General features: G+C 39.8%; 1 protein-coding gene across 5 annotated transcripts in view; it reads right to left on the bottom strand.

Annotated features, from left to right (window-relative positions):
• AKAP6 (A-kinase anchoring protein 6) overlaps nucleotides 1-24,901 on the bottom strand; it is a 539,834-nt gene that overhangs the window by 252,672 nt on the left and 262,261 nt on the right. For all 5 annotated transcript variants that reach the window (XM_025443999.3, XM_049113620.1, XM_049113619.1 and 2 more), the window contains one exon: nucleotides 15,786-17,552. In XM_025443999.3, the coding sequence (XP_025299784.1) occupies nucleotides 15,786-17,552 (1,767 nt within the window). The remainder of the gene's footprint in view (nucleotides 1-15,785; nucleotides 17,553-24,901) is intronic.

Genomic DNA, 24,901 nt, shown 5'->3' with positions numbered 1-24,901 from the left:
TGAATCATAGTCTGGGAACCTCTGTTGTAGATCATCTCAATGTTTAGGAGTCAATGGAAAGGCATTTAGGTCAGACTTGGGGCATCAAGGAGGGCTTCTGGGAGGAAATCACAACTAAGCTGAGCCTTGAAAGATACGTGTAAATGATTCAGAAAAAAAAATAAACAAATAAAAGGGCACTGGGAAGAACAGAGAAAAACATTCCTGGCAGATAAAGTCTGAGAGAGAACAGCTCATTGTGAGAACTCTAAGCGGCTGAGCATGGCTAACACTCTGGTGGCAAATAGCAAAAAGCTGAGAAACGAGATTGGAGGGTCTAACAAGGAGCCAGGTCACACACAACACACTCTGAAGTTGGGACTTTATCCTGAGGGCAACATGGTGATCACTGGATTGCTGGAGCAGGGGAACGAGAAAATTTGATCAGCATCTTGGAAGACTCACTCCAGCTGCAGTTTAGAGGGTGGATCGCTGAGTGTAGGGCTGGGGCCGGAGAAGCCAGTTAAAAAGCTGCAACGATACACCCTGAGGTAGTTGGTGAGGGCTAGACTGAGGGAGGAGCAGGGGCCATGGAGGAAACGCATCAGGCCACAGAGAGGGTCAGGTTAAAATAGACAGCACCAACTGGATGGGAGGGTTGAGAAATTTGTTAGAATCTGGAATGACTAGAGGTACCATTTTCTGAAAGAAGCTGTAAGAAATTCAGAAGGAAGGAATAGCTCACAGGCAGATGATGGGCATGGTATTAGATATTCTGAGTTTGCTTTCTGAACCCAGTTGAGGTGTAGAACAAGATGTGGGTTAGAGAAAGCAACCTCCAGGTGGTCTTGGAGACCAGAAGCATGGATAAGACAACCTAGGACTGCGTATAAGGACATATCCACCATGTCTTCTACCTCAGGAGGCCCCAAAGCACAATGCACTCAATTGCTTTACTCCAGTCCCTCATTCCGTGTCTGTCAGTGTGATTCTTGACCCTGGCCATGTCTTAAAACCAACTGTGAACCTCTTTACACATCCCCTAAGTTCAGAGAAGGAGAATCTGCTTCAAAGTCTCTCAGGGCTACCACAATAAAAAGCCAAGAGCTGTGGGGCACTAAGGATATTTTAGTGTTGATCTCTGAAAAAAGTGCTTGCTGTCCCTTTGTGACAAGCTTGCAAGATCTGGCATAACCAGGAGACAGGATTTCCTCATTGGAAGTACTATGGACTGAGGGACACAGGTTTTGGTCATAAAATGCGGCCACCAAGCTCAACAATTTCTCATGCCTTTCTGACTGGTCACGTATGTGGCTCTTGCATACAGAGACATGTTCAGATAATTCACCTTCTCTAGTCTAGGTTGACAGGAAACTAATCTTGGTGACTGTCACACGTTCTCCCAAAGTCTCCCACTCTACTCGCTGTATCTATCTTTCAAAATCTAGCTCAAATGTCCCCTTCCTAACAAATCACCCCAACCTATTAATGTCTTTCCAAGACACTTTCATAACCTTTCCGTTGTTAGCAATCAGGGATTTCAGGGATAATTCTAAACCTACTGAAGGCCCTTTTTCTTCCCATAATATATTGTAATGACCCCCCCCTCTGGTTAAAGAGTGCTGTGGGAATTATTATTTATAAGCACATAATTATAAATAAATATTATAAATATGTATAAATACAAATTATAAATAAATAAGCACATATTATTTATAAGGTTGTTGTGTGACAATATTATAAACTAGAAGCTTGTTTGTAGTTGTCTGAACACACATTCATAGCATAAATTCCCCTACATAAACTTCCTAAAATGTCAAGAAGTGCATTAACTAAAATTATTGGGCCAATTAGAGGAGAATTATCTCTAATACAATATAAGAATCATCTGTCAAGACGGGAAGCCCAGAGTCTCACAGAGAAGAGAGGTGCAAAAAATGTAGGGCAACCAGCACAGTTCCCAAGAAGAGGGAGAAATGGCCTTAATCATCGTGGGTGGGGGTCTGAAGCGTCACAATGACTAAGGTAGCTGAAGGTGATCAGAGAAAACAGGGTGGTGACATTTGATCCCAAAAGCCTGAGTAGAGGGCTGAGACCAAAGAAGTCAGTTAAAAGGCTGCTACCGTATACCGGGAAGCAGTCGGTGAGGGCTCGCTAGACTGAGGCAGAGCAGGAGCCACGGAGGAAACGTGCCAGGTTACAGTTAGAGTGACCTATATAGGGGAAGCTGCTAAGGCCTCACCCCTCCCCGCCCGTATCAATAACAATAACAGTCGCAGGAGTTCGCATTTACTGAAAGCATACTACTACGTTGCAGGTGCTAATCTCAGCTCTTTGCACATTTTAACACATTTAATAGTCACACCTCTTATGTGGAAGATAACACTTTTAACCCTACTTTGCAGAGGAGGAACCTGGGACAAGGCTAAGTCACTGGGTCAAGATAACATAATATTCTTAGACACCACACTCTGCCGCCATCTAGAACCACAGAAGCTCACTCATCTGTTAATTTGGATGGCTCCAGAACTCTCCTCCTACCAAATGCACCTTTTCCTTTGCCATAGAGTTCTATTACTTTGAGCAAGGTACTACTCCAGCTAGATTTCCCCTCATATAAATGTGTCTCTAGAAAGAGGATTGGGCACCATATGATTTTTCATGAGTCCTCTATCCCATGGAGAAGGCTCTGGTCATAGTCTCTTGAATATAGGATAAGGAAAAGGGCTTTAATGAGACTTAATTTTAGAAGGTTATAAACAGTCTATGCTATAGAAAGCAAACAAAACAAAAATACTTCTGTTGATTCAACATACCAGCTTTATTTCTATAAGGTAATGAACTCTAGTAGGAAGAAAGGGGAAGAGTACTAGCTTGTTAATTGTGACATACACTTTTTTCTCTGTGTCTGCCCATATCCCTCTCTCTCTTACACACACACACACACACACACACACACACCCCTTTCAAGTGAGTACCGCTGAACAGTCTCCATACAAATAAGAAATATCAGAGCACCACCTATAAGTGGCACCTCTCCTGTTTGATTATCTTAAAAGCATTAAAAAAGAAAATACCAACAGCTTCTTTTACTCCTTGATAAATAATGAAGGCCAATAGGAAAGCTACTGGCTTCCTAAAAAGGAATACACAGGACTGAATCAAAATGAGAGACAGAAAGCACATGGGTCTGAGCTTACAGGCAGCATCTTTCCTGGATAAAGTTGCTTATTTGCCTTGCAAAACTCAGGCCAACCATCTTTATATAGTAATATCCACAGTCTTAGCCATGGTCTGCCATCATGAGTGACCTTGACACAGAACTCACTCTTGGAATGATTTTCCCCCACATTGTCTGAACAGAGCACAAAAACAGTGCTGACAGGTAATTTTAAGACATCACAATGGCAAGTCTGCCAAGGTGAATGTTTCCTATCTGCTTCATTTACTGACCTTATTTGCTATAATTTCAGGCTAACCCATATCTAATTCTTACTGGATCGCTCGCTTGTTTACTATCACCACTGTCCCTGATCTCTTGGTATCTTACAAACTCTAGCCATGCCCCAAATTCCTCTAAGATGCCTGTTTCTTGTCATATTATAGCAATATAATAAACATAATAACATTATAATAATATGATATATTAATATTACATATTACTTCAGGCTCACTGAAATTACAGCCTCACATTCACTTACCTTTAGGGTCTTCTAAGAGGAAGTCACCCAGCATCCCATGGAACAGAAAGCCAGCCATGCAGAAGTGATATACTCCACAGTGTATTTTACTGAGAAACGGCTGCTTAGTCATTGCCTCATACTCAATCCCATAAAATTTCAAAATTAAGAAGTATCTTAGAGGTCATCCACCTCACCTTCTTTAGTAGCATTTACTTTTCAAAAGTGAGGCTTAAGAAGTTTAATTTCAAGGTAACAATGCTAGTTAGGGACAGAATTATTTTCATTCCAGTTCTATCTACTAAAGCTGATGCTGATTATCTGGATTCATAGATGAAGTCACACTAATGATAAGACTAGTATTTAGGTAGAGTTTACAGTGAGCCTTTGTAATTTCACACAATTACCTATGCAAGGGCACAATAATTAACTAATTAATATTACATTTTACAGATTAAGAGACTAAACACTAAATTTTTATTTTATTTTTTAACACTAAATTTTTAAAAACTTATCCAAGTTTTCATAATTAAAAAGGTGGGGCCTTATGATCTGAGCCCAGAGTTCCTGCCTTTAAGTCCTATACTCTTAAGTAAATGACCAGCTTCTTGAAGCCTCTGGGTCCTCACTGGTGAAATGGGGATACAATAGAAGAGTGTCTGCATCAAAGATGGATTTTCTTCTTGAGAATTAACATGTGATGATGTGTTAATGAATAAACCTCTTGGTGCCTTGCCTCAATGTTTGTAAGCAGGTCATAAATATCAAGATTTTGTTTTGTTTTGTTTTGTTTTCTTAATTGTCACCTTTCCAAACCAACAGAGGGTCACGACTTTAGACTTAAGGATAAAGAAGAATTCACTAATATTCTAAGAATTGTTTCAGTTGAATTAAAAAAAAAAAAGCAAACTCTTGATTTTCATCATACAGAAATACTTCCTGCCAAATGTAGTTAGGCGCTTTCATTATCTAGATACACTAAGATTTTAATCATGACCTTTTCATACTAAGAAAATAAGAAAGAAATATTTTCATTTAATGTGTGACACTATAAACAAAAAAACTGCACCTCTCATTTATTTCAGAGGCCAAAAAAAAAAAAAAAAAAAAGATGCAGTGACCGGATGTAGCCTCACGGTGGTGCTAAATCATCGTGATAAAGCCTCAAGACCCATCTTAAGGCTCTGCAGAAACCAGTGACGTAGGACTGAAACATTCCTAATGTTTGAACCAGGAAGGACTTGGCTTTGTATCCCCACAGTTCTTTTCTACCAACCTTGGGCAATGACCTTGGCATACTGTCTCAATAAATCCATTAACAATGTTAACTCACAGGTTTTTCCTGGCATTGTAACAAACAAAATATACACAAAAGATTATTCTTTAAAAAGTGTAGCCTGACCTTTAAAAATGTTGTGTTCATTTAGAATTCACAACTTGGATTTGAGTCAGTTTGCCTATCAGAACATTTACCTTTGCCCCATTCACTTACTGCGTATCTTAATTTGATATGTTTCTTGGAACCATTTGTTAAACTCCTTACATCTCTCAGCCCTGAACTCAGCTTAAAATTCCAACTCTTTTGACCCTTTTCCTCCACTCCTTTATTTTTAAAAAGGCAAAAATTTTTACTGATGTGTCTTTTATAACATCTCCCACCTCTGTCTCTTTATTTCCTCAGCTGGATCCCAAAACCACAGTTGAGATCTTTTTACATGCATTCTTTGCAAAACCTTCCAAATTAGCCTTGGAGGACTAGTTCCCAACCATGACTGCACATTGTAATTGTTTGAAGAGTTCTTAAAATTATTCACCTGACAAGATCCTGATTTAGTCTGGCGTGGAGTTAGATTGGGATTTTTTTTCCCCAAATCTCTCCAGTCATGATAATAAGCAGCCACAACAGAGAACCACTTTGCAAGTGGTATATCCAGGCAAGTGCATCACAATCAGATTAACCTTCTAAAACTATACCAACTCTGTGGACCAAAAATTTTAAGTAGTTTCTCATTTTCACAAAGATTACAAATTGGTGACTTTCTTAAAGGCCAAATCTATACTATATATACGTTTTATTTGGCTTGTTTTAAAATTGGCCCCAACATTTTAAAAATTGGGAGATGTCACATAAAACCCAGATTTCCTACTTTTTTTTCAGAATTATAAGATCTCGTCACACAGGGTCCACATTACAACACAACAATCAATCACTTGACTTTATTTTTTATTTTTTAAAGATTGTATTTATTTATTCATGAGAGACACAGAGATAGAGGCAGAGACACAGGCAGAGGGAGAAGCAGGTTTCAGGCAGGGAGCCCCATGTGGGATTTGATCCCTGGACTCCATCCCTGGACTCTGGGATCATGCCTTAGGCCAAAGGCAGATGCTCAACCACTGAGCCACCCAGGCGTCCCCAATCATTTGCCTTTAGACTCAGCACTTACCCTCCAGTTGCTCAGTTCCCATCCTTCCCCATTTACACCAGCTGAGTGACTCATTTATGTTATCTGTCTAAACTCTTAGAGGCATTTTAGTTTGTAGTTCCTGGTCTCGGGGATAAAGGTCAAATGTTCAAATACAATACATTCACTCCCTCCCTCCTTCACTCATTCATTTATGCATGGATTCATTGGGCAAGTTTTTGTTTTGTGTTTGTACTATGCAAACACTTGGAATTCAAAGTCCATCATACTTTGGCCCTACAAAAAACTATTCTAACCAGAGGTTGATTAAGAGACATCTGCCTTCCAATGTTAGTAATCTAGAGGTTCATTTCCCAAACTTCTCTGCAGTTAGGTGATGCCGCATGACAAAGTCTGGGTCAGTGGGATGTGAACAGACAGTATATACAACTTCCAGGTCATATCTGTATGCTGGTGAGTTGGAATGCTGACCAAATGGGTGAGCCACAGAAGAGGAACAGGGAGAAGGGACCTGGATTGCTACATGGCCTCTTTCCTGGACTGTCTGCCTACCTCTTGTTATTTACAAAATATATATATATATATATATATATATATATATATATATATTCTATTTTTATTATATTTTGAGGTCTTTTTGCTTAGAGCACTTTATCGTATACCCCAAAACATCAAGCATCTCTCTTTACTCTTTCACAAATATACCTTAAATATTCTTGCCCTCAACCTTGGCTTATGCCAAAGCTTCTGTCATTAACCTTCCACCTCCTCATCTCTATCTAAATTTTACTCACCAGTCAAGACTCATCTCAAGTAGTCCCCCTTCTGTGATGCTTGGTCTAGCAATACTTGTTATTATCTCCGCTCTCCTAGTGCAGGACTTTCCACTTGGTATTTACCAAATATTATCTTAAGTAATCATCAGAGAGCCTTGAATTATGTTGTCACAGCTCTCTCAAATTCTAAAACTGGAATCTAAGGCAAAAATTTAGATTATGCATAGTATAAATAAAGAAGAATATACAGGGTTCCTACACAATTCTGCTCTGATATTATACCTTTTGTTGGATAGCAACACATACTCAATTTGTGATCCTTTTGCACTTCTGAATCTTCCAGTTTTTTTATTTATTTTTTTTAATATTTTTTTCTTTCTTTATTTATGATAGTCACACACACAGAGAGAGAGGCAGAGACACAGGCAGAGGGAGAAGCAGGCTCCATGCACCGGGAGCCCGACGTGGGATTCAATCCCGGGTCTCCAGGATCGCGCCCTGGGCCAAAGGCAGGCGCCAAACCACTGCACCACCCAGGGATCCCTGAATCTTCCAGTTTTAATTACAAAGCCGAGTCTGTCCAAATTTTTTGAGAATCTGGCTTTTTCCTTGATATTTAAACTATTATTTTCTTTATTCTTGCATCTGAACAATTCCTCAACTCTCTACATACATAATTCTAAGACTAGGCAGTGCACTGAAAGGAACAAGTTCAAGCTTAAATAGTGCTGAAGAGCCAACTCATAGTGCTCTCATATTTGGAATCTGAGAATCCCTAGGACAATATTTAAGGGAGAAAGTAGAAGATACCTTGGGGAAAGAAAAAGGGAAACAAGAGGCGGAAAGTGAAAACTATATGGTCCAGAAAAAAATTAAAGAAAAAGGAATGGGAGAGAAGACGTATGGAAAAGAAGAAATCAGGGACAAGAGGAAGACTAGCAACTGAGGGAAAAACTTATCATATCAGAAAGGCATATACAAAATGAAATGACAGTGAAAAACAGTGAAATCTGATTACTTTATATGCTTCCCATCTGATAAAATGCTCCTACATCATTATCAACACCTAAGAGCAAACTACTACTCCACCAACTCTAGGAAAGCTGGTGCATAGTTGGTATAAAAGAAATATCAAAAGTGAGTGAGAATTCAATTTATGGCAGACCTTGACTATAAATAGTTGACTGTAAGTTACTCTGGGGATGAATAAAAAAAGATCAAGCTGTATTTCAAATGAGACTTATTCAAATCTCAAGTCAAATAAATAATGCCCTGATGAGACTTTTTAAAAAGTATGATTCCAAGTGTTTTTTTAAAGGCCAAATCCCAGAAGATGACTTGGCTCTAGCTATGAAGCTGTGTCCTATCTTATGAGAAAGCCTGGGGTGGAATCCTTAAGACATGAGAGGTAATCACACTGAGGTAAAATAAAGGAGAATTCAAAAACCTAAAACTATAAAACTCCTACAAAAAGCATAAAGGTAAATCTTCATGACATTGAACTTGGCGATGATTTCTTGGAGATAACACCAAAAGCACAGGAAACAAAAGCAAAAACAGACAAATGAACTACATCATACTTAAAAATGTTTAAACATCAAAGGACCCATCCAAGGGAGTGGGTAGGCAACCTACAGAATGGTAGAAAGTCTTTCCAAATTATATACATAATAAAGGGTTAATATCCAGAATACACAAAGACTCCTACAGCTCAACAACAAAATATCAAATAACCCAACTAAAACTGGGCAAAGAATTTGAACAGATATTTCTCCATAGATGATATACAGATGACCAACAATGAAAAGATGTCTCAACATTACGAATCATCAGAGAAATGTAAATCAAAACCACAATGAGATATCATCTCACATTAAGATGGCTACTATACAAAAAATAAATAAATAAATAACAAATGTTGGAAAGGATGTGGAGAAATTGGAACTCTTATGCACTATTGGTGTGATTATAAATGGAGCAATTGCTATGGGAAATGGTATGAAGGTTCCTCAAAACATGAAAAATAGAACTACTATGAGATCCAGCAATCTCATTTCTGGATATATACCCAAAAGAATTGAAAGCTGAGTCTCAAAGAGATATCTGCATACCCATGTTCATAGCAGGGCTATTCAAAATAGCCAAGAGGTGGAAGCAAGCCAAATATCCATCCACAGATGAACAAAAAAACAAAATATGCTATAGACACACAGTAGATTATTATTCAGCCTTACCGTGTCATATGCTACAACATGAACCTTGAGGACATTAAGCTATGTGAAATAACTCAGTCACAAAAAGACAAATGCAATATAATTCCACTTACAGGAGGTATCTAAAGTAGCCAAATTCATAGAAACAGAAAGTAGAACGGTGGTTACTGGGCTGGGGGAGGAGGAGCAAAGGGAAGTCTCTGTTTAGTGGGTACAGAGTTTCAGATTTACAAGATGAAAAAGTTCTGGAGATCTATTTCACAACAATGTGAATAATTGGTTTTTTTGAGAGACAGAGAGAGAGAGAGCACGTGTGCAGGTGCAGGGTGTGGGAGGCGCAAAGGGAGAGAGAGAGAATCTTAAATAGGTTCGAGGCCCAGAGTGGAGCCCAACCTGGGGCTCAATCTCACAACCCTGAGATCACAACCTGAGCTGAAATCAAGAGTCCGCCACTTAACTGAGCCCCCCAAGTGCCCCCACCAATGTAAATATACTTAACACTAATGAATTGTACACTTAAAAACAGTTAAAATGGCAAATTTTATGCTACAGGCTTTTTATCACAATGGAAAAAAAGAAAAGGAAAAGAAGAGAATTGAGGACAACACACTACTTCTTTAATGATCACTATCACCAGTGTGTTATCTCTAGTGTGTCAACATATAGTCAAAATGAGGGTAAAAGAAAGAACAGCATCTATCTGGACCTATTTTACTTGTTGGAAAAATAAATCAGTGCCAAGTTAATCCCAGGACTAAATCTCTTCTACATTAACATTACTCATGATGTTACCAACTGGTTCCCAGCAGCAATGGGGGCTGCCTTTGTGCTACTACCACAGACTTGACTGTGATTTTACATAGCCTAGTTCCAAAAAGCAAGCATTCAGCCAAGTATTTGTTGCACTGTATCTGAAATAACTAGTGTGCAAAGACATCCTTAGCTGGCACCAAAGAAGTTTTTAAAATCAGGTTATAGATGTCCCTAAGATAAATTGCTAACAACAGTCGAGTCACTGAACCATAGCTGAGATGCCATAATCTGGAATCTGAAGATATTGGTAGCTGGAAAGAAAAGGGATCAGCTATATCATGCTTCTGTCAACTTGCTACCAATGAGTCCAACCTAATGAAGTAGTATCTTCCAGGATGAGCTTTGAGAACTTAGAGTGAACAGGAAACCTATGATGTGAGAAGTGGACCTTGCACTACCTCCTTTGGGATCTCCTGAAATGCTTCACTACAGTGGCACCAGGTTACACTGCTTTCTGCTAGCCCCCCTAGGAATCATACAGCTATTAATCTGGCATCAGCAATTACTCACCTTGGACAAGCGGCTACTTGCTAGACAGTTCATTTCTATCCAGGTCATGAGGAAGAAGTCACACTATTCATTTACTAACCTAAAATGGTTTATAGGTTTTCTAAATAGATTTTATCTGTATATGTGATTACTGTCTAACTTCTCTGGTATTGAAATATATCTTTAGGAGAAAATCAAGTCAGTTCTGGCATCTCAGTTGAACTTCCAGCTCTTATACTACCAGCAGTATGACTCTGGAGCCTCAGATTTGTCGTTGGTAAAACAAGACCAATAATAGCTCTTCCACAGGGTTGTCATCTAAATTAAATGAAAGGACCTATAACAGAACCTGGCACATAGTAGATGCTGATCCCTTCCTTCTTCCTTACACTAGAGCAGGGGTCAGCAAATTTTTCCTGTAACAATAAATAGTTTAGCCTTTGCAAACTATCAATCTCTGTCACAACTACTTAATTCTGTCATAGAAGCACAAAAGCAGACATTGATGATGAGAGCAGCTGTGTTCCAATCTTACATTGTTTTAAAAATTAGGCACTGGGCAAGCTATAGTTTGCCAATCCCTAATACTTACACCACATAAGACACCGTTCAGTAAGTTAATCTTTCACCATTCTGTTTGATTTCATCTGCTCCAGACATGCCCTCTCCTCCTTTTTCTTCATTACTTTTATTCCATTTCTTGAATGCTCCACAACAACTGAATCTAGTTCAATGGTTTGATTAACTTTTTCACTTTTAATTTTGGGCCTTGTGAAGCTCCCATTGGAGGTGAACACTCAACCTGAGATGCTCAATTACTTCATCCACATGATAGGTTCTGGGAAAAATCAACCATATTTGAGGAAAATCCCCTTAATTCCCACCAAGAGATTGGGAAAGGAACGTCTCTTAGGAACTCACAGAGTTAACAGAAGAATTTTTATTTGTGGAGAATAGGCTGTAACTTGTTTCTTAGGTTTTAAAATATTGCTTAATATATGCATTTGCATTTGCTTGTATATGTGTAAAGAACTTCTTAGAGGACATATAAACTAAAATAACAGTGATCACCTTCAATGAGGTGGGAGCCCAAGATGGAGAATAAAGAAGAGAAAAAAAATTTTACTAGATATTTTTAAACATATGTTTTTAAGTCATGTGAACATATGTATTCAAAGAAATTAATTTCCTACAGAATAAAAAAATTTAAAAAATATTTCACATTCACATACCAGGCTACTATAAGAAAGACTCAAATATGAGGGGTGGGAAATGACAGGAACCTAAAAGGTGTCTAAGATCCTTGTCACCCTAACACCCAGGTGTTATCCCAGGGATTCTATCATAGCCCCATGAAGTCCTCAATCTGTTGTGCCTTCAATCTTGTGTTCTGTGTGACTCAGAGAGAAGAAGGGAGAGCTGAGTATATGAAGGGAGGAGGAAGCACACACTCCCCATTTGGTAGGGGTGGAATCAGAAGCAGGATGGATTCCTCAGTATCTTATAACTTTTTCATATCAGGCCACCATTCTTCCCATGGAGTTCCACATTCCTTCCCTTCTTGTCTCAGCCTGTGCCACATTTACACTCTTGTTATTGTGTCTTTTCTATCTTCAAATAAGCTTTAATTTTTTTCTAAATGAAATTTTTATTTGACTTTACTTTCAACTATCACCCTTTGTCTCATATTACCTTCTCAACCCAATTCCTTGAGCTATGAATGATTCTTTAACTTTTTAATCATCTATAATCCAGTTTCTACCTCCATTCATTGATTGAATCCATTTTTCTCTAAGGTCCTCATTGACCATCTCAACCAAATCTAAAGGTTGCTTCTTCGTCTTTGTTCTTATTCTTCTCCATATCCCTTTTACAGAGAACAAAGCTACGTCCATCTTACATCCCTTCTTCCTCCATTTACTTAGCATCCAAGAACCATCTCTGTGGAGTGAACCTCTTCCTTGTTCCTGCCTCATAAGTGGGAGAGAACTTGAGTCTCAGTTACCACCCCTCTTCTCTTCCCCATCTATCCTCATTCTCTCAGGGAATTCATCTATTCTCAAGACTTTATCTAGAACTGGGCAGCCTAGGAAAAGTGATTTTACCTCTCTACACTCGATTTCATCCACTCTAAAATGGAGATTCATTCATTTATTCAACAGTCTTTACTGAGCACTTACAATATGCCAGGCACTGTTATAGGTGTATTAGATTCATTAGCAAGCTAAACAGATAAATATTCCTTCCCTCACATAGATTCCATTCTAGCTGGGGGAAACAGTAAACATGCTAAGACAACAAATACACTAAACAGAATTATAAAGAATGACAGAACACAGTGAGAGCTGTAGGAAAAACAAGAAGCCTTCGGGTTATACCTTTTATTTTTGTAAAGATATATTTATTTATTATTTTAGAGAGACAGAGGGAGGGGGGAGAAGGAAAGGGAGGGAGGGAAAGGGAGAGAGAGAGAGAATACTGATCTCACAACCCTGAGATCATGACCTGAGCAGAAACCAAGGGTCAGACACCCAAATGACTGAGCCACCCAGGCACCTCATGGGCTATACCTTTTCAAAGGTGGTCAGGGTAGGCTTCTCTGAGAAGTTAATACTTCAGCAGACTCAGAACAGGTTAAAAAAATTAGAAATGAGAACATCTAATGGGAAGAACGCGGGCAGAGGTAAGTGACAAAGATTCTAAAAGCATGGGCATGCCCAGCTTGTTCTAGGAACAGCAAAGAACCCAGTGGGAATGGGGTGAAGTGAGCATAAGGAAGAGCAGTTAGGAATCAGGTCAGAGAGGAAATCAAGGGAACAGTCTGTGGAGGGCCTCTGCAACAGGAGCTGGTGCAGGGTTTTGAGCAGAGAGGTGATCTGATCTGATCTATGTTTCAAAAGGATCATTCTGGCTGCTGTGTTAGAAACAGACTGTAATAGGAGCAGGATGGGAGCAGAGAGACCAATTAGGAGGCTAGGACCAAAGTGGGAACACTGCGGGTTGGTGGGGGGAGAGAAGTGGTCTATTTTGGATAATAAAACCTACCTTGTAGGGTTGTTTGAGAATCCTATGAGAAAATTACTGCAGGTAAAGTACCTAGCACATGATATAAAGATGTTAAATAACACCTTCTCTTAATATGTTATACTTGCAGGTAGAATAGGTTCTCTAGGTCACTATAGGTAGATCAAAGCTAGAGTGCGAAGTCCTAGGTCAACCGACCTGGGGGTTGGCAGCTGCCCCACTGAATTGATAAAGGGAGGCTGGAATGACCAAGAGGCTTGATCCTCTCTCAGCCTTTACTTCATATCCCAACTCCAGGACCTCACAAGATACTTCCTCTTAACGGTTTTATCATATAATCAATATCAATGTATATATTTTTTAAATTACCTGCCTCATCTCCACCTCAAGCCAGCTACCCATCCAAACGCTTTCTTCTACTAAAGATATACCGGTCCCCAGAGGCTGAACTTATATTTGCAGGATAATGGAAACAAAGCATGCTACCATTGGAAATTGGTATTGTGGCCATCATCTGCGTAAAACATCTCTATTTACAAAAGAAGAAACAAGGCCCAGAGTGAAACATGATCAGCCACAGCCCACTCCAGGCTTGAATGGCTGAGCAAGGCCTAGAACCACTTCTCTGGGTCCTGCTTTCTTCAACAGCCTTCCCCACCTTTGCCAGTCCCACATCACAGCTGTCCCTTAGACTCCATCATAACCGCCATGACCTCCTTCCTATTAGCATCAGCTAAATCTTCCAGAAAGGCTACTGGAGGCCATGGCCCACACTGCTTTACGTGTGCTGGCTCTGAGTTCAAACCCTTACTCTGTAATTACCAGCTGTGAGGCCTAAAGCAAGTTTTCTAACCCTGGTCTGCCTTAGCCTTGTCATCTGAAAAAGTCCTACCTTCTAATTGCCTTGTACTGGCTTTCAGTGCCTTGTAGCCACTGGGTGTGCTATATGTATGGGAGCTTTCACTGCTCTCTCTTCACAGACCTTCCAGTCAGGACTCTCTGTACCCCCACCCCCCATACGCATGCTCATCCCCAGTTCCTACCTCTGTGTTTTGGTTTGTGCTCCTCCTACCTAAAATACCCACTATCCTCTCTGTCTAAATCCTGGCATGCCCTTCAAAATTCCACTGAAGGTTTGGCACGTCACAAGAACTTCCCAGGCAAATCCTGGCTCCACTGATATTACTTCTTCTTTACAGTATGACACTATTTACATGCAGTATATATTGATCACTTCCTTACTGAGGCATGGGAGCTTTTAGTTAATAGTATGGACACTAGAGCAGACTGCCTGGTCTCTCTCAGCCTCAATCTCCTTATCCATACAATGAGATTAATATTAGGGTTGCCATAGGGATTGGATACATAAATTCTTAGTAAAAATAATTATCAATATATATTACTATTATATATATTGCCATTAGCTTTTCCTTTGTTTTATACACCTTCATTTTCTTCCTCCAGGTTAGCCTGTCCATGTGTATTATACTTTTATCCAGTGTCTTAAATCAGCTTAAATTACAGAGCTCAGTTCTGAGAATTTTGACATTTGTTCTCAAAGATTTCATCTAACAATCCATTCTAAAAGCATAGATTTGGGGCACCTGGGTGGCTCAGCCACTTAAGCAACTGTCTCTTGATTTAGGCCCAGGTCACGACTGAGCTCCAAGTTGGGCTCTGTGCTAGGGGTGGAGCCTGCTTAAGATTCTCTCTCTACCTCTCCTTCTGCCCCTCACCCCCTCTCTGCTCCTGTGCACATGCTCACTCGCTTTCTCAGTAAACAAACAAACAGATTTACCCAAAATATCAACTCCCCATCTCAGAGCCACAGATGGTACAGAGAATAGGAAGCATGGTTATTAGCCAGGGGCCTCAAAAAGGAGGAAGATTGAAGAAACACAAAGATTCCCCCCAATATTAGAAACATCTGGTTTATTTCTATAGGGAGTTAACATTGGGAATGGTAAACTATTCTGGGGTTAGAACAAACAAATCAAAAATCAGTGAGGATAACTGCAACATTCCATTCACGTATTCCTGAGGTACTGGTGTGTGCACAGCTACTGCTCTACTTTATTTTGTTGTATTCCACCCAAAGGGGCCCACCATTCATCAGGAACCATGTTAGGTGTGAGCAATATCTACAGGGATTCCTATACCAAGCAGGGACACAGCAGGCTAATGCACTGACAAGAGTAGTTCCTAAAGATACATACTCTGTTGCAGTGGAGTGATCATTGTGCTTCTCCTTCTCTTCTTCTGAGGAATCAGGCTTATCAAACATAGTAACATTTTTATTATGAGGATGGGGAGGGATTGACCTTTCCCCAGCACTACTTCCAAAGATCAGGTAAGAAATCTTTCAAGTTAAGAAGACCACCTTACCTCTATTTTTTCCCATATGGCTTCATAGTTGTCTTGGTGTTGAATATCTTGCATCAGTTTCTGAATTAAAGCAGATTTTGTGGCTGAATGGCTGTCAATTTTCTCAGAGGATGAAGCTCTCTCGGACTTCTCATCAATGTATTTTTTCATACCGGAGAGAGGCATACACAACTCCTCGTCGGAAAGAATGTCACTCAGGGGCCCAGATTCCACGCTCTCTCCCAGTGAAGAGGCTATGTCACTGGACGAGCTGGGAGACACTCTGCCCAGCCTTGTATGCTTCTTCTTGACATGGTACGTTGGGTAGATCTCAGAATCTGAATTCATTTCAGACAGTTCCCAGTCATCAATATTTTGGATGGTTTCTCCTCTGGGTTTCTGAGGCAGCAGCTTTGTTAGGTTTTCCAACTTTAAAGCTAAAACTTCTGTCTGCTTAAGATGAGAGGGTAGTGCTAAGTATTCATCAGAGCCATACCAGGCCTCCACAACCTGACCATTCCTGGTGACGTGACTTGGGGAGGAGGAGTAACTTTTTTTGCTTTTGTTTTTTGAAAGAAGGGGTACTGGAGACACCATGTTGTCTGAGCCAATAGAGGATTCGCTACTTTGGGTGAAAGGTGGTGAACTGGATGTTTCTGACTGCGCTGGCAATTTGGCATTCCAACTTTTCTGATTACACGGCTCGAGTGAGGATGGGGAAACGGACTCTGTTTCTGGTCCCTCTGTGGCCTTGGGAGTACCTGAAGGAATTCCATTCGGCACTACTGAGTTCCTCCTGTTTTCGGCTTGCTTGCCAGAACCGGCTCCCCGTTTAGGTGTTCGGCACAGAGGCCCCTCTTCTGGGGCTTTTTGTGGCTTTTTAAGTCGAGGTTTCTCTTTATGGCAGTCACTAAGCCTTCCCAGGCTGGAGGATATTTCCTTGATGCGACTTTTGATGGTGCTTTCAAGATTCCCATCTCCCACCTTGTGCAAACACTCATAGGACTGGCTGGCAGCAGCAGGACTGTTGGGGTAGGAAGACTGTAACACCAAACTAAGCTTGGATCTGTCAGGAGGATCCACTAGAGAGGGGGTGCTTCTGCTCATCTCAGGCTTGAGATCAGCCATCTGCTTCTTTCTTGCAGTGCCTTTCAGATTATTCTTCAAAGTTTCCTCTTTAAGGAAAAGCCCTCTTTTGGGCAACGTGGGCTGTGTGGGAGAGTCCTCATTATAGTTAAAGCAATCTCTGATGGATCGCTTGGGAGTTGCATTTTCACAAGGCAGAGGCTGTTGGTTCTTTGTCCCAAGTTGTGAGGAAGAACTGGATTCTTGCTTCACAGTCTCAGGAGGGGCTTGATCAGCATTTGTCAGAGCTTCCCCTGAAGATGACGTCCCAGGCACTAAGCTCGGTTGCTCCTCGACTGTCAAAGCACTGCTTTCCTCACATCCACTTTTGTCATCTGCTGAAAGAGATACCTGAGGTCCCTCCTCACTTGCTGCTTCGCTGCAGTTGGAAGGGATGGGGTCAGTAGCCACAGTGAGTAACCCAACGCTTCGGATGAGCTCGGGGAACTCCTTTTCCATCTCACTGTAGCTCCAAGAGTCAAAGGGTTTGGTTTTGACCTGGCTAGAGGTCATGTCACCTAGGCCACCGAGCAAATCCTCACTTGGACTGTAGTCAGACAGTTCGAAAGCAGTAATACCACAATCCAGAGACAAGTAATTTTGAGAGCATTTGATAGTTAACTGTCCTGAGTCATCCACTTCTGTTAGAGAATCAAGCCGGCCCTGAAACAGACAAGGGCAACAGTTTCAGTAAATGCGACATCAATTATACTCAACTAGCTGTTCACATGAAATCTCAGCAGAGGCCACTGTAAAGGTGAAAAAATGCAGCAGTCTCAACTGCTTCTGGTTTAACATATAGAGAGGCATATTAATCAATTATATTGCTTTCTATAGTATCCTGTTCTTAAATATTTCAGGACTCTTCTTTAATCTGGAGAATAGAGCCTTGATAGAAATGGTCAAGGTCAAGCCAAAAACATCCATTCTTCCCTTAACTTTCCATTTTAAAATAGCCCATAGTTCATTTAATAAGCACTTCTTATGTGATGCCTTCAGTAATAAAATTCTGGGAACAAAGTAATATAAGAATAAAATTTCCACAAACGTCTGCTTTGCACATTGCTATCACTCCAGCACCTGCAACAGTAGCTAGCTTATAGAAGATGCTCAATAAATGTGTTTAAGTGGTATAACCAATTTCACAAGTCTGTCATGTTAACTATATATTCACAAATCACAAAGGTGAACTACTGAATTTGCATACATCACAGAAACAGTTCAGGACCAGCTTCTGTTCATACCCGCCCTTTTGAAGATCAACACGGGTAATCCTGGAGAAAAGTAATGAATATCAAAACTTACCATCTTAGTCCCTGTCCCCTCTCTCTCACATGCATTCCTCTCCCCCACTCCCATTGGTGTATGTTAGATATCAAGTGCCTCCCGCTCTTGTTATTTATAACTCAAGATAAGCCAGAGTTTGATTTGAAAGCCCTCTCTGCTAAAATTAAAAAAAAAAAAAAGACTTTACACGTGAGTATTTTTAACCTTCAATTATGTGATGAAGGCTTTTATCTGATCACTAACGCAGTTTCTTTTTTAAAGAAGATTTAGTTACTTGAGGAGGGGGAGGGGCAGAAGGAGAGAGAATCCTCAAGCAGACTCCCCACTAAGCACAGAGCTCAATGCAGGGCTTGATCCCAGGACCCTGAGATCATGACCTGGAATGAAACCAAGAGTCGGCCACTTAACTGACTGAGCCACCCAGGCACCCTTCATCACTAATGCAGTTTCTTTTTTCTTTTCTTTTTTTTTTAAAGATTTTATTTATTTATTCATGAGAGACACACACAGAGAGGCAGAGTCATAGAGGGAGAAGCGGGCTCCCTGAGGGAAGACTGATGTGGGACTCAATCCCAGGACCATGACCTGAGCCAAGGCAGACGCTCAACCACTGAGCCACCCCTGCCCCACTAATGCAATTTCTAATAGCATACAACAAATGGGGAGATTTTTGATTGACAATTTGCTGAAGACAGAAGGGCCCTAGAATCCTTTTATGCCTAGCAGGCTAAGGACAGCCTGATGTAATCTAGTTTTTTAGGAAGAGAAGGAAGGAAACTAAAAAGTGAAGGGTCGTTTCTTCTCCTGGAGGAGGAACCAAGTGAACAAACTGAAGCCAGAAGTCATGTGGCTGCTGAACCCCTCCTTTCAGCCAGGTTGTCCCAAGATCCAGGTACTCTAGGACCTTCCACTGTTTTTTTCTTTGTTCATTTGTTCATTTGTTCATTTTGCTTTTGGAAGTTTTCTCTCCTTTTGTAACTTCACCTTGCCTTTACCTCCTACTCCTCTCACTGGTACTCCACAATATTCAGATAAATAATAATAATAATCATCATCATCATCATCATCCACCTCATCAACTTTTCTAAGCCCCAATTTCCTCATGTATAAATGGGGAAGGTTTATTCCTACTATTACTTTTTCATTGAATCCTCACAATAACTTTCTTCTGGGGTCTGTACTACGGTCCCTGTTTTATATAAGAGGAACAGAAGCCAAAAGAAGGTACATAGCTAGCATTTGACCTCACATCTAGGGGCCGAGCTAGATCTTAAATGGAGGTTTTCTGACCCAGAGTCCACACTCTGATCTCTGTATCACAATTTTCTTTGATTCATTGAATATTATTTTCAACAGACATACCCCCTCCTCCAGCTTGTTTTCCATACTGCCACATTGTAAAAAGTAACCTTGGGGCACCTGGGTGGCACAGTTGGTTAAGCATCCAACTCTTGGTTTCAGCTCAGGTCATGAGTTCAGGGTTGTGAGATCAAGCCCCATATCAGGCTCCACACTCTGTGGGGGGTATGCTTGGAATTCTCTCTCTCTTTCCCTCTACCCCACCCCCCTCATCCCCATACTCTCTCTCTAAAATAATGAAAAAATCTTTTTTTTTTTTTAAAGAGTAATCTTTACAAATTGCAAACATGATACTTCCTGCTATTAGCTTTGTTAGATTCTTGCTATTGGGTTAAAAACCCAGACCCTTCTAAGAACATACATATAGAGGCTTCTCTCAAGCCACCATCCCCTCCCTGGCTGCACCCAACCAAAGTGTCCTCCTTTCAGTATTTGAACATAATGAGTTCCTTCAGCCTCATGGCTTTTGTATGTGGTATTTCCTTTGTCAAGAAAGCTTCCCACCAGGGCGCCTGGGTAGCTCAGTTGGTGAAGCACCTGCCTTTGGCTCAGGTCATGATCCAGACTCCTGATTTCAGAGTCCTGGGATCAAGCCAGGTGTTGGGCTCCCCAATGTCTGCTTCTCCCTCTTCCTCTGCTCCACCCCTCCTACTTGTGCTTTCTTATTCACTCTCTCAAATAAGCAAATAAAATATTTAAAAAAAAGAAAGAAAGCTTCCTACCTACAACACCCCTTAACTAGTTTACTTGTACTCTTCCCTCAGACCTTAGATCAAGCTTCACTTCTTCAAGATTCCAAATTCCCACCTAAGTCAGATTTTTTTACAAGCTCTCATAAAACTATGTTGTTTTTCCTTTAAGCATTTACCTCAATCTGTAAATAAATACTATTGTGATTATTTGATTAATTTGTTTACCCTATTGGTTTATAAGTTCCACAGGAGTATAAATCATATAGAAAATGGCTGACTCACCAGAACGCTTGCAACATTTAGCATAGTGACATGCATAGAGTAAGTAATCACAGATGTATCTGTTCAATACATGAATGAATGGATGAATCTGACGATGTTTTGGAATGTAACTCTATGCTTTCATGTAATTTCTTCCTCTGATTATGTAGTTTTAGTTGACTCTAGTGAATAAAAGGCTGAGTTTAAGAGTCAAATTCTGGCTCTACCACAAATTAGCCATGTGACCATGTGCCAGTAGCCTGATGTCATTAAACCTCAATTCCTTCACCAGTACAAAAGCAAATGATAAGTCATGTCAAGGGCCATTGTGAGTCTTAAGTGAGATAATAAAGGTAAGACACAAATCTGGCACAGGAATAGGTGCTCAATGAATGTTCACTTTTATTACTTATTATATTATTACTTTTACTAATCAAGTATATTGAGGAGGCAAGTTTATTCAAAATGAGAGGTATCCCTATGCTAAATTACACTGCACGAAAATGAGAAACCAATATTAACTTCCAATCTCAATAAAAATTATCTAAATGGAACTGTGTGGCTTTTATGCTTCATACCTGGACTAAAAGAAGCCAAAACCAACAAGGAATCAGCCAGCTGAACAAAAGTTACACTTCATTCAATTTTTTTTTTTACAAATTTTTTTAAGATTTATTTATTTATTCATTCATGATAGACATAGAGAGAGAGAGAGAGAGAGAGGCAGAGACACAGGCAGAGGTAGAAGCAGGCTCCATGCAGGGAGCCCGATGCAGGGACTCGATCCCTGGACTCTAGGATCACGCCCTGGGCTGAAGGCAGATGCTCAACTGCTGAGTCATCCACGTGTCCCTTATTTAATTATTTTAATTTGGTTGGTCAGTACTCAGAACTTGATAATTTTGCAAAATTAGTATTATAAATGATGGTTAAGTTCCCAAACTCTCTCATAAGTTGGTATTTAAATTACTAACTAGTTGAAATTTGCATTATTTTTCTATCATTTTTACCATATAAGTACAGCACTGTAGCTACCTAAGTGAGGTGAAAGAGGTTTTAAGTAAAAGTGTTTCCACGATGGGTAGAGAAAAAGAAATTTGAGAGTTCAGGTAAAAATTAGACTCCTACAAGTGTCAATCACCTGTTTCTATAGCCCAGGGAAAGTGTCTGATGTCCTCTGTGATGGTGACAGAACTCTAAGATCAGGAACACTGTCATGCTTGAAAATAACTGGTACTCAGTAAATGATATTTGATGAATATCTGATATGAGGCTACATCTCAGCTAATAGGGGATGGCTACGTTTTCCTAAGTCTTCCCCTGAAGATCCCTTCTGTAGCCAGTCCTTTGTTTGGAGAAGAAAATACCACACTCAAAAACACTCAGTGCCCCTTTGGTTCCAACCAGGCCAACTATTTCTGTGCATGGCTGATTGTCACTCAGGGGTGACTATTTTTAATAAGACTGCATTTTTAATTTGGAAAAAATCCCTCCCTGAAAAACAAAACAAAAAACAGCACACAGTGTATTATCTACTTCATATCCTAAAGACCAAATGATAAGCATTTATCCATGCATTTTTTTAAACTGTTATTAAGAGGATTCTTCAAAAGTATTTTTCTAGATTTCACCATCCATACAGAGGCAATTTTTAAAAAAGAATGTTCTTGGGGTGCCTGGGTGTCTCAGTTGGTTAAGGTCTGCCTTCAGCCGATACAATAATATCATCTGTAAAATAATAACGGCACCTTCCCAGCCTACCTCCTGGAACTATTTGAGGCTCTAACATAACTATGAGGGTGATTCCTAACCTGTGTTATTCATCTTTGAATGCCTAGTACCTTATACATAGTAGGAAAGCAATAAATATTTAAGAGTGATAGAAAGAAAAGCAGAAAGGAAGGGAGGGGCAGAGGAGAGAGGGAGGGAAGAACTACTATTATTACAACAGAGATCAATTAAGAGCTGGTTTATTTGTTCCATTTAATTAATCCCAGCTTTATATCCTTAAGTGGTCACTTAACCTCTCTTAGATTCAGTTTTTCCATCTATAAAATGGAACTATTTTTAATATCCCTTACCCTCCTTACTATATGAAACAATAAAGTGTTCGTCAAAGTATCTGAAATGTAAAAAATTTCAGTACAACGCATTTTATACACAATGTTGAGCTTTGCTCTGTTTTTTATTCGTTCAGTTGGTTGGTTTTGTTTTAGCAAAACATTTGCTAATTTGCTTACAAAATATGGTCTGTGTCATATTTAAATAAAAGAACTAAACTTACACATTTTGTTTTTGCAAAGACAGAAAGAGAAAGAACTTGCCACTTTCCCAGCTTTCCAACTTATCCTTCAATGTGGCTCAGAGACAAAAACTACAAAAACTTACAAAAAGAGAAAATGAATTCACTTTTACGGGAAGGACATCTACTATTTCAGTTTATCAGCCTGTTTTATGCCATTTCCCTCTTCATTCTACAAATTTTTTGCAGCTGAATATATTCTGATAAAGCTTAGAATTTTATCCTAATTCCCTTCCTGTTTTCCACAATCCCAGTGTTCTTGCTGTCAGAAACAAAAAAAATAAGCAGTCTTTGAAATGTTCTCATGGAGTCACACTAGAAGGACAAATAGGATCAGGTTTTCACAGCTTTAGGAAGGATAATGGAAACTGTGCTTCAATTTATAGAAAAATATCCACAAAGCAGATGGCTGAGAATCCACTGTTCTTCTATCCCTCACACAACATATTCTTGCATATTTATGACAGAACTAAAGAATTTCAAATATGAAAATGCACTAAATTGTTTCTAATCAATCTGTAAATAATTGTTGAGCTCACATTGTGAGAGCCATACCTACTTAATATAAACTCAAAATATAAAATGGTGGCCAGTGACAATTAGCCTCAGTGGCTCTTCATCATTATCTTGGGTACCGCTTCTTGAATGACACAAGTTCAAACTAGTGCATGATGAAGATATTCCACAAAACACCACCAGTGATAACAAGAAGTCCTAGAATACTGCTATATCTTCTGCTCTACAACAAAGAGCTGCTGATCAATAAATGTTTATTTAATGAATAAATAAATACGTAAAATGAACTGATTTTATCCAGTGATTTCTTATGCCTGCCCCCCCCCCACCTCCAATAGTAGAAAGTAGGCAGATCTGATGACTGATCAATACTGGATGTTGGGCAGAGCCAGCAGGACACATAAGGAGGAATGACAGTGACAACAAAGTATAGCCTGGGGATGGCAGGTGCTATCTCAAGAAAGAGGGTTTCAGAATTTAGATACGTCTTTCCCTCATCTCTCCCTCACTGCATACACCTCATGAATACCACATTTAGGGCAGAGTTGGACAAGCTGGGCTTCTCCGTAGTCTCCCAGAACCACAAGAGTCCCAGTCAAGGACACACTAAGGATCCCATCTGGGAGCGATGGCATCTGGGCACTAACACACACACCCTCGTGTTCATTCTATGACTTAAAAAAAGGACTCTACTAGAGGACTCTACCACCTCCCTCACTGCCACAATAACAGGAAAGGATGAAGACAAAGAACCTAAAACTTCAAGTGGAGCCCAGTAGATCTTGATTCTCATAAACTTCCAGGGCCTGCAGGGAATTTGCTTCAGCAAGAGTATCATTATTATGAAAACAATAATCAACAAGTATAAATAATTTATGAGAATAGGCACAGAGTTGTTTTGTGTTGTTGATAATGTAGGAGCCACTGAAACATTAATTAATACTGAATTATGCAACACTCATTATACTGTCTTTTAATTTTATTTATTTATACAAGTGTCTTATAAACTTTTATATATATTTTCCACAAAACCAAGGGTAGAGCATGAAAGTGGATGTCAAGAGCCAAGGGACTATCTACACACACACACACACACACACAGTCCTTGCTTTGCACAATGCTTTACTCCTATATATGTCAAATTTTATGTGGGATTAGGAAAGTTCATTTGAATTCAAATTCTCAGTGTTCATTCTTTTTTTAAAGATTGATTGATTGATTGATTGATTGATTTGAGAGAGAGTACAAGTGAGGTTGAGGTGAGGGGTGATATACAGAGGGAGAGGGAGAGGGACAAGCAGACTGCTGAATGCTGAGTCCAACACAGGATCAATCTCACAACCCCCAGATCATGACTTGAGCTGAAATCAAGAGTTGGATACTTAACCAACTGAGCCACCCAGGAGCCCCTACAGTGTTCATTCTTGAGCCATGCATCAAAAGTGACAACAAACTCTTTAAACTACTCTTAATATAAGTACAAAAAATCCAGATACATTAGTTATACAAAATTCCAAAGCTCATTTGACTCATTGCATCCAGAATGATTTTTTCAAAGCATGAATGTAATCATGTCAATTCCTTAAACAAACTCT

Source organism: Canis lupus, chromosome 8 (assembly GCF_003254725.2).
Source record: "Canis lupus dingo isolate Sandy chromosome 8, ASM325472v2, whole genome shotgun sequence".
In the NCBI taxonomy this organism is placed as follows: Eukaryota; Metazoa; Chordata; class Mammalia; order Carnivora; family Canidae; genus Canis; species Canis lupus.
The sequence above is the reverse complement of the archived record's forward strand: the minus strand, read 5'-3'. Positions and strand labels throughout refer to the sequence as shown.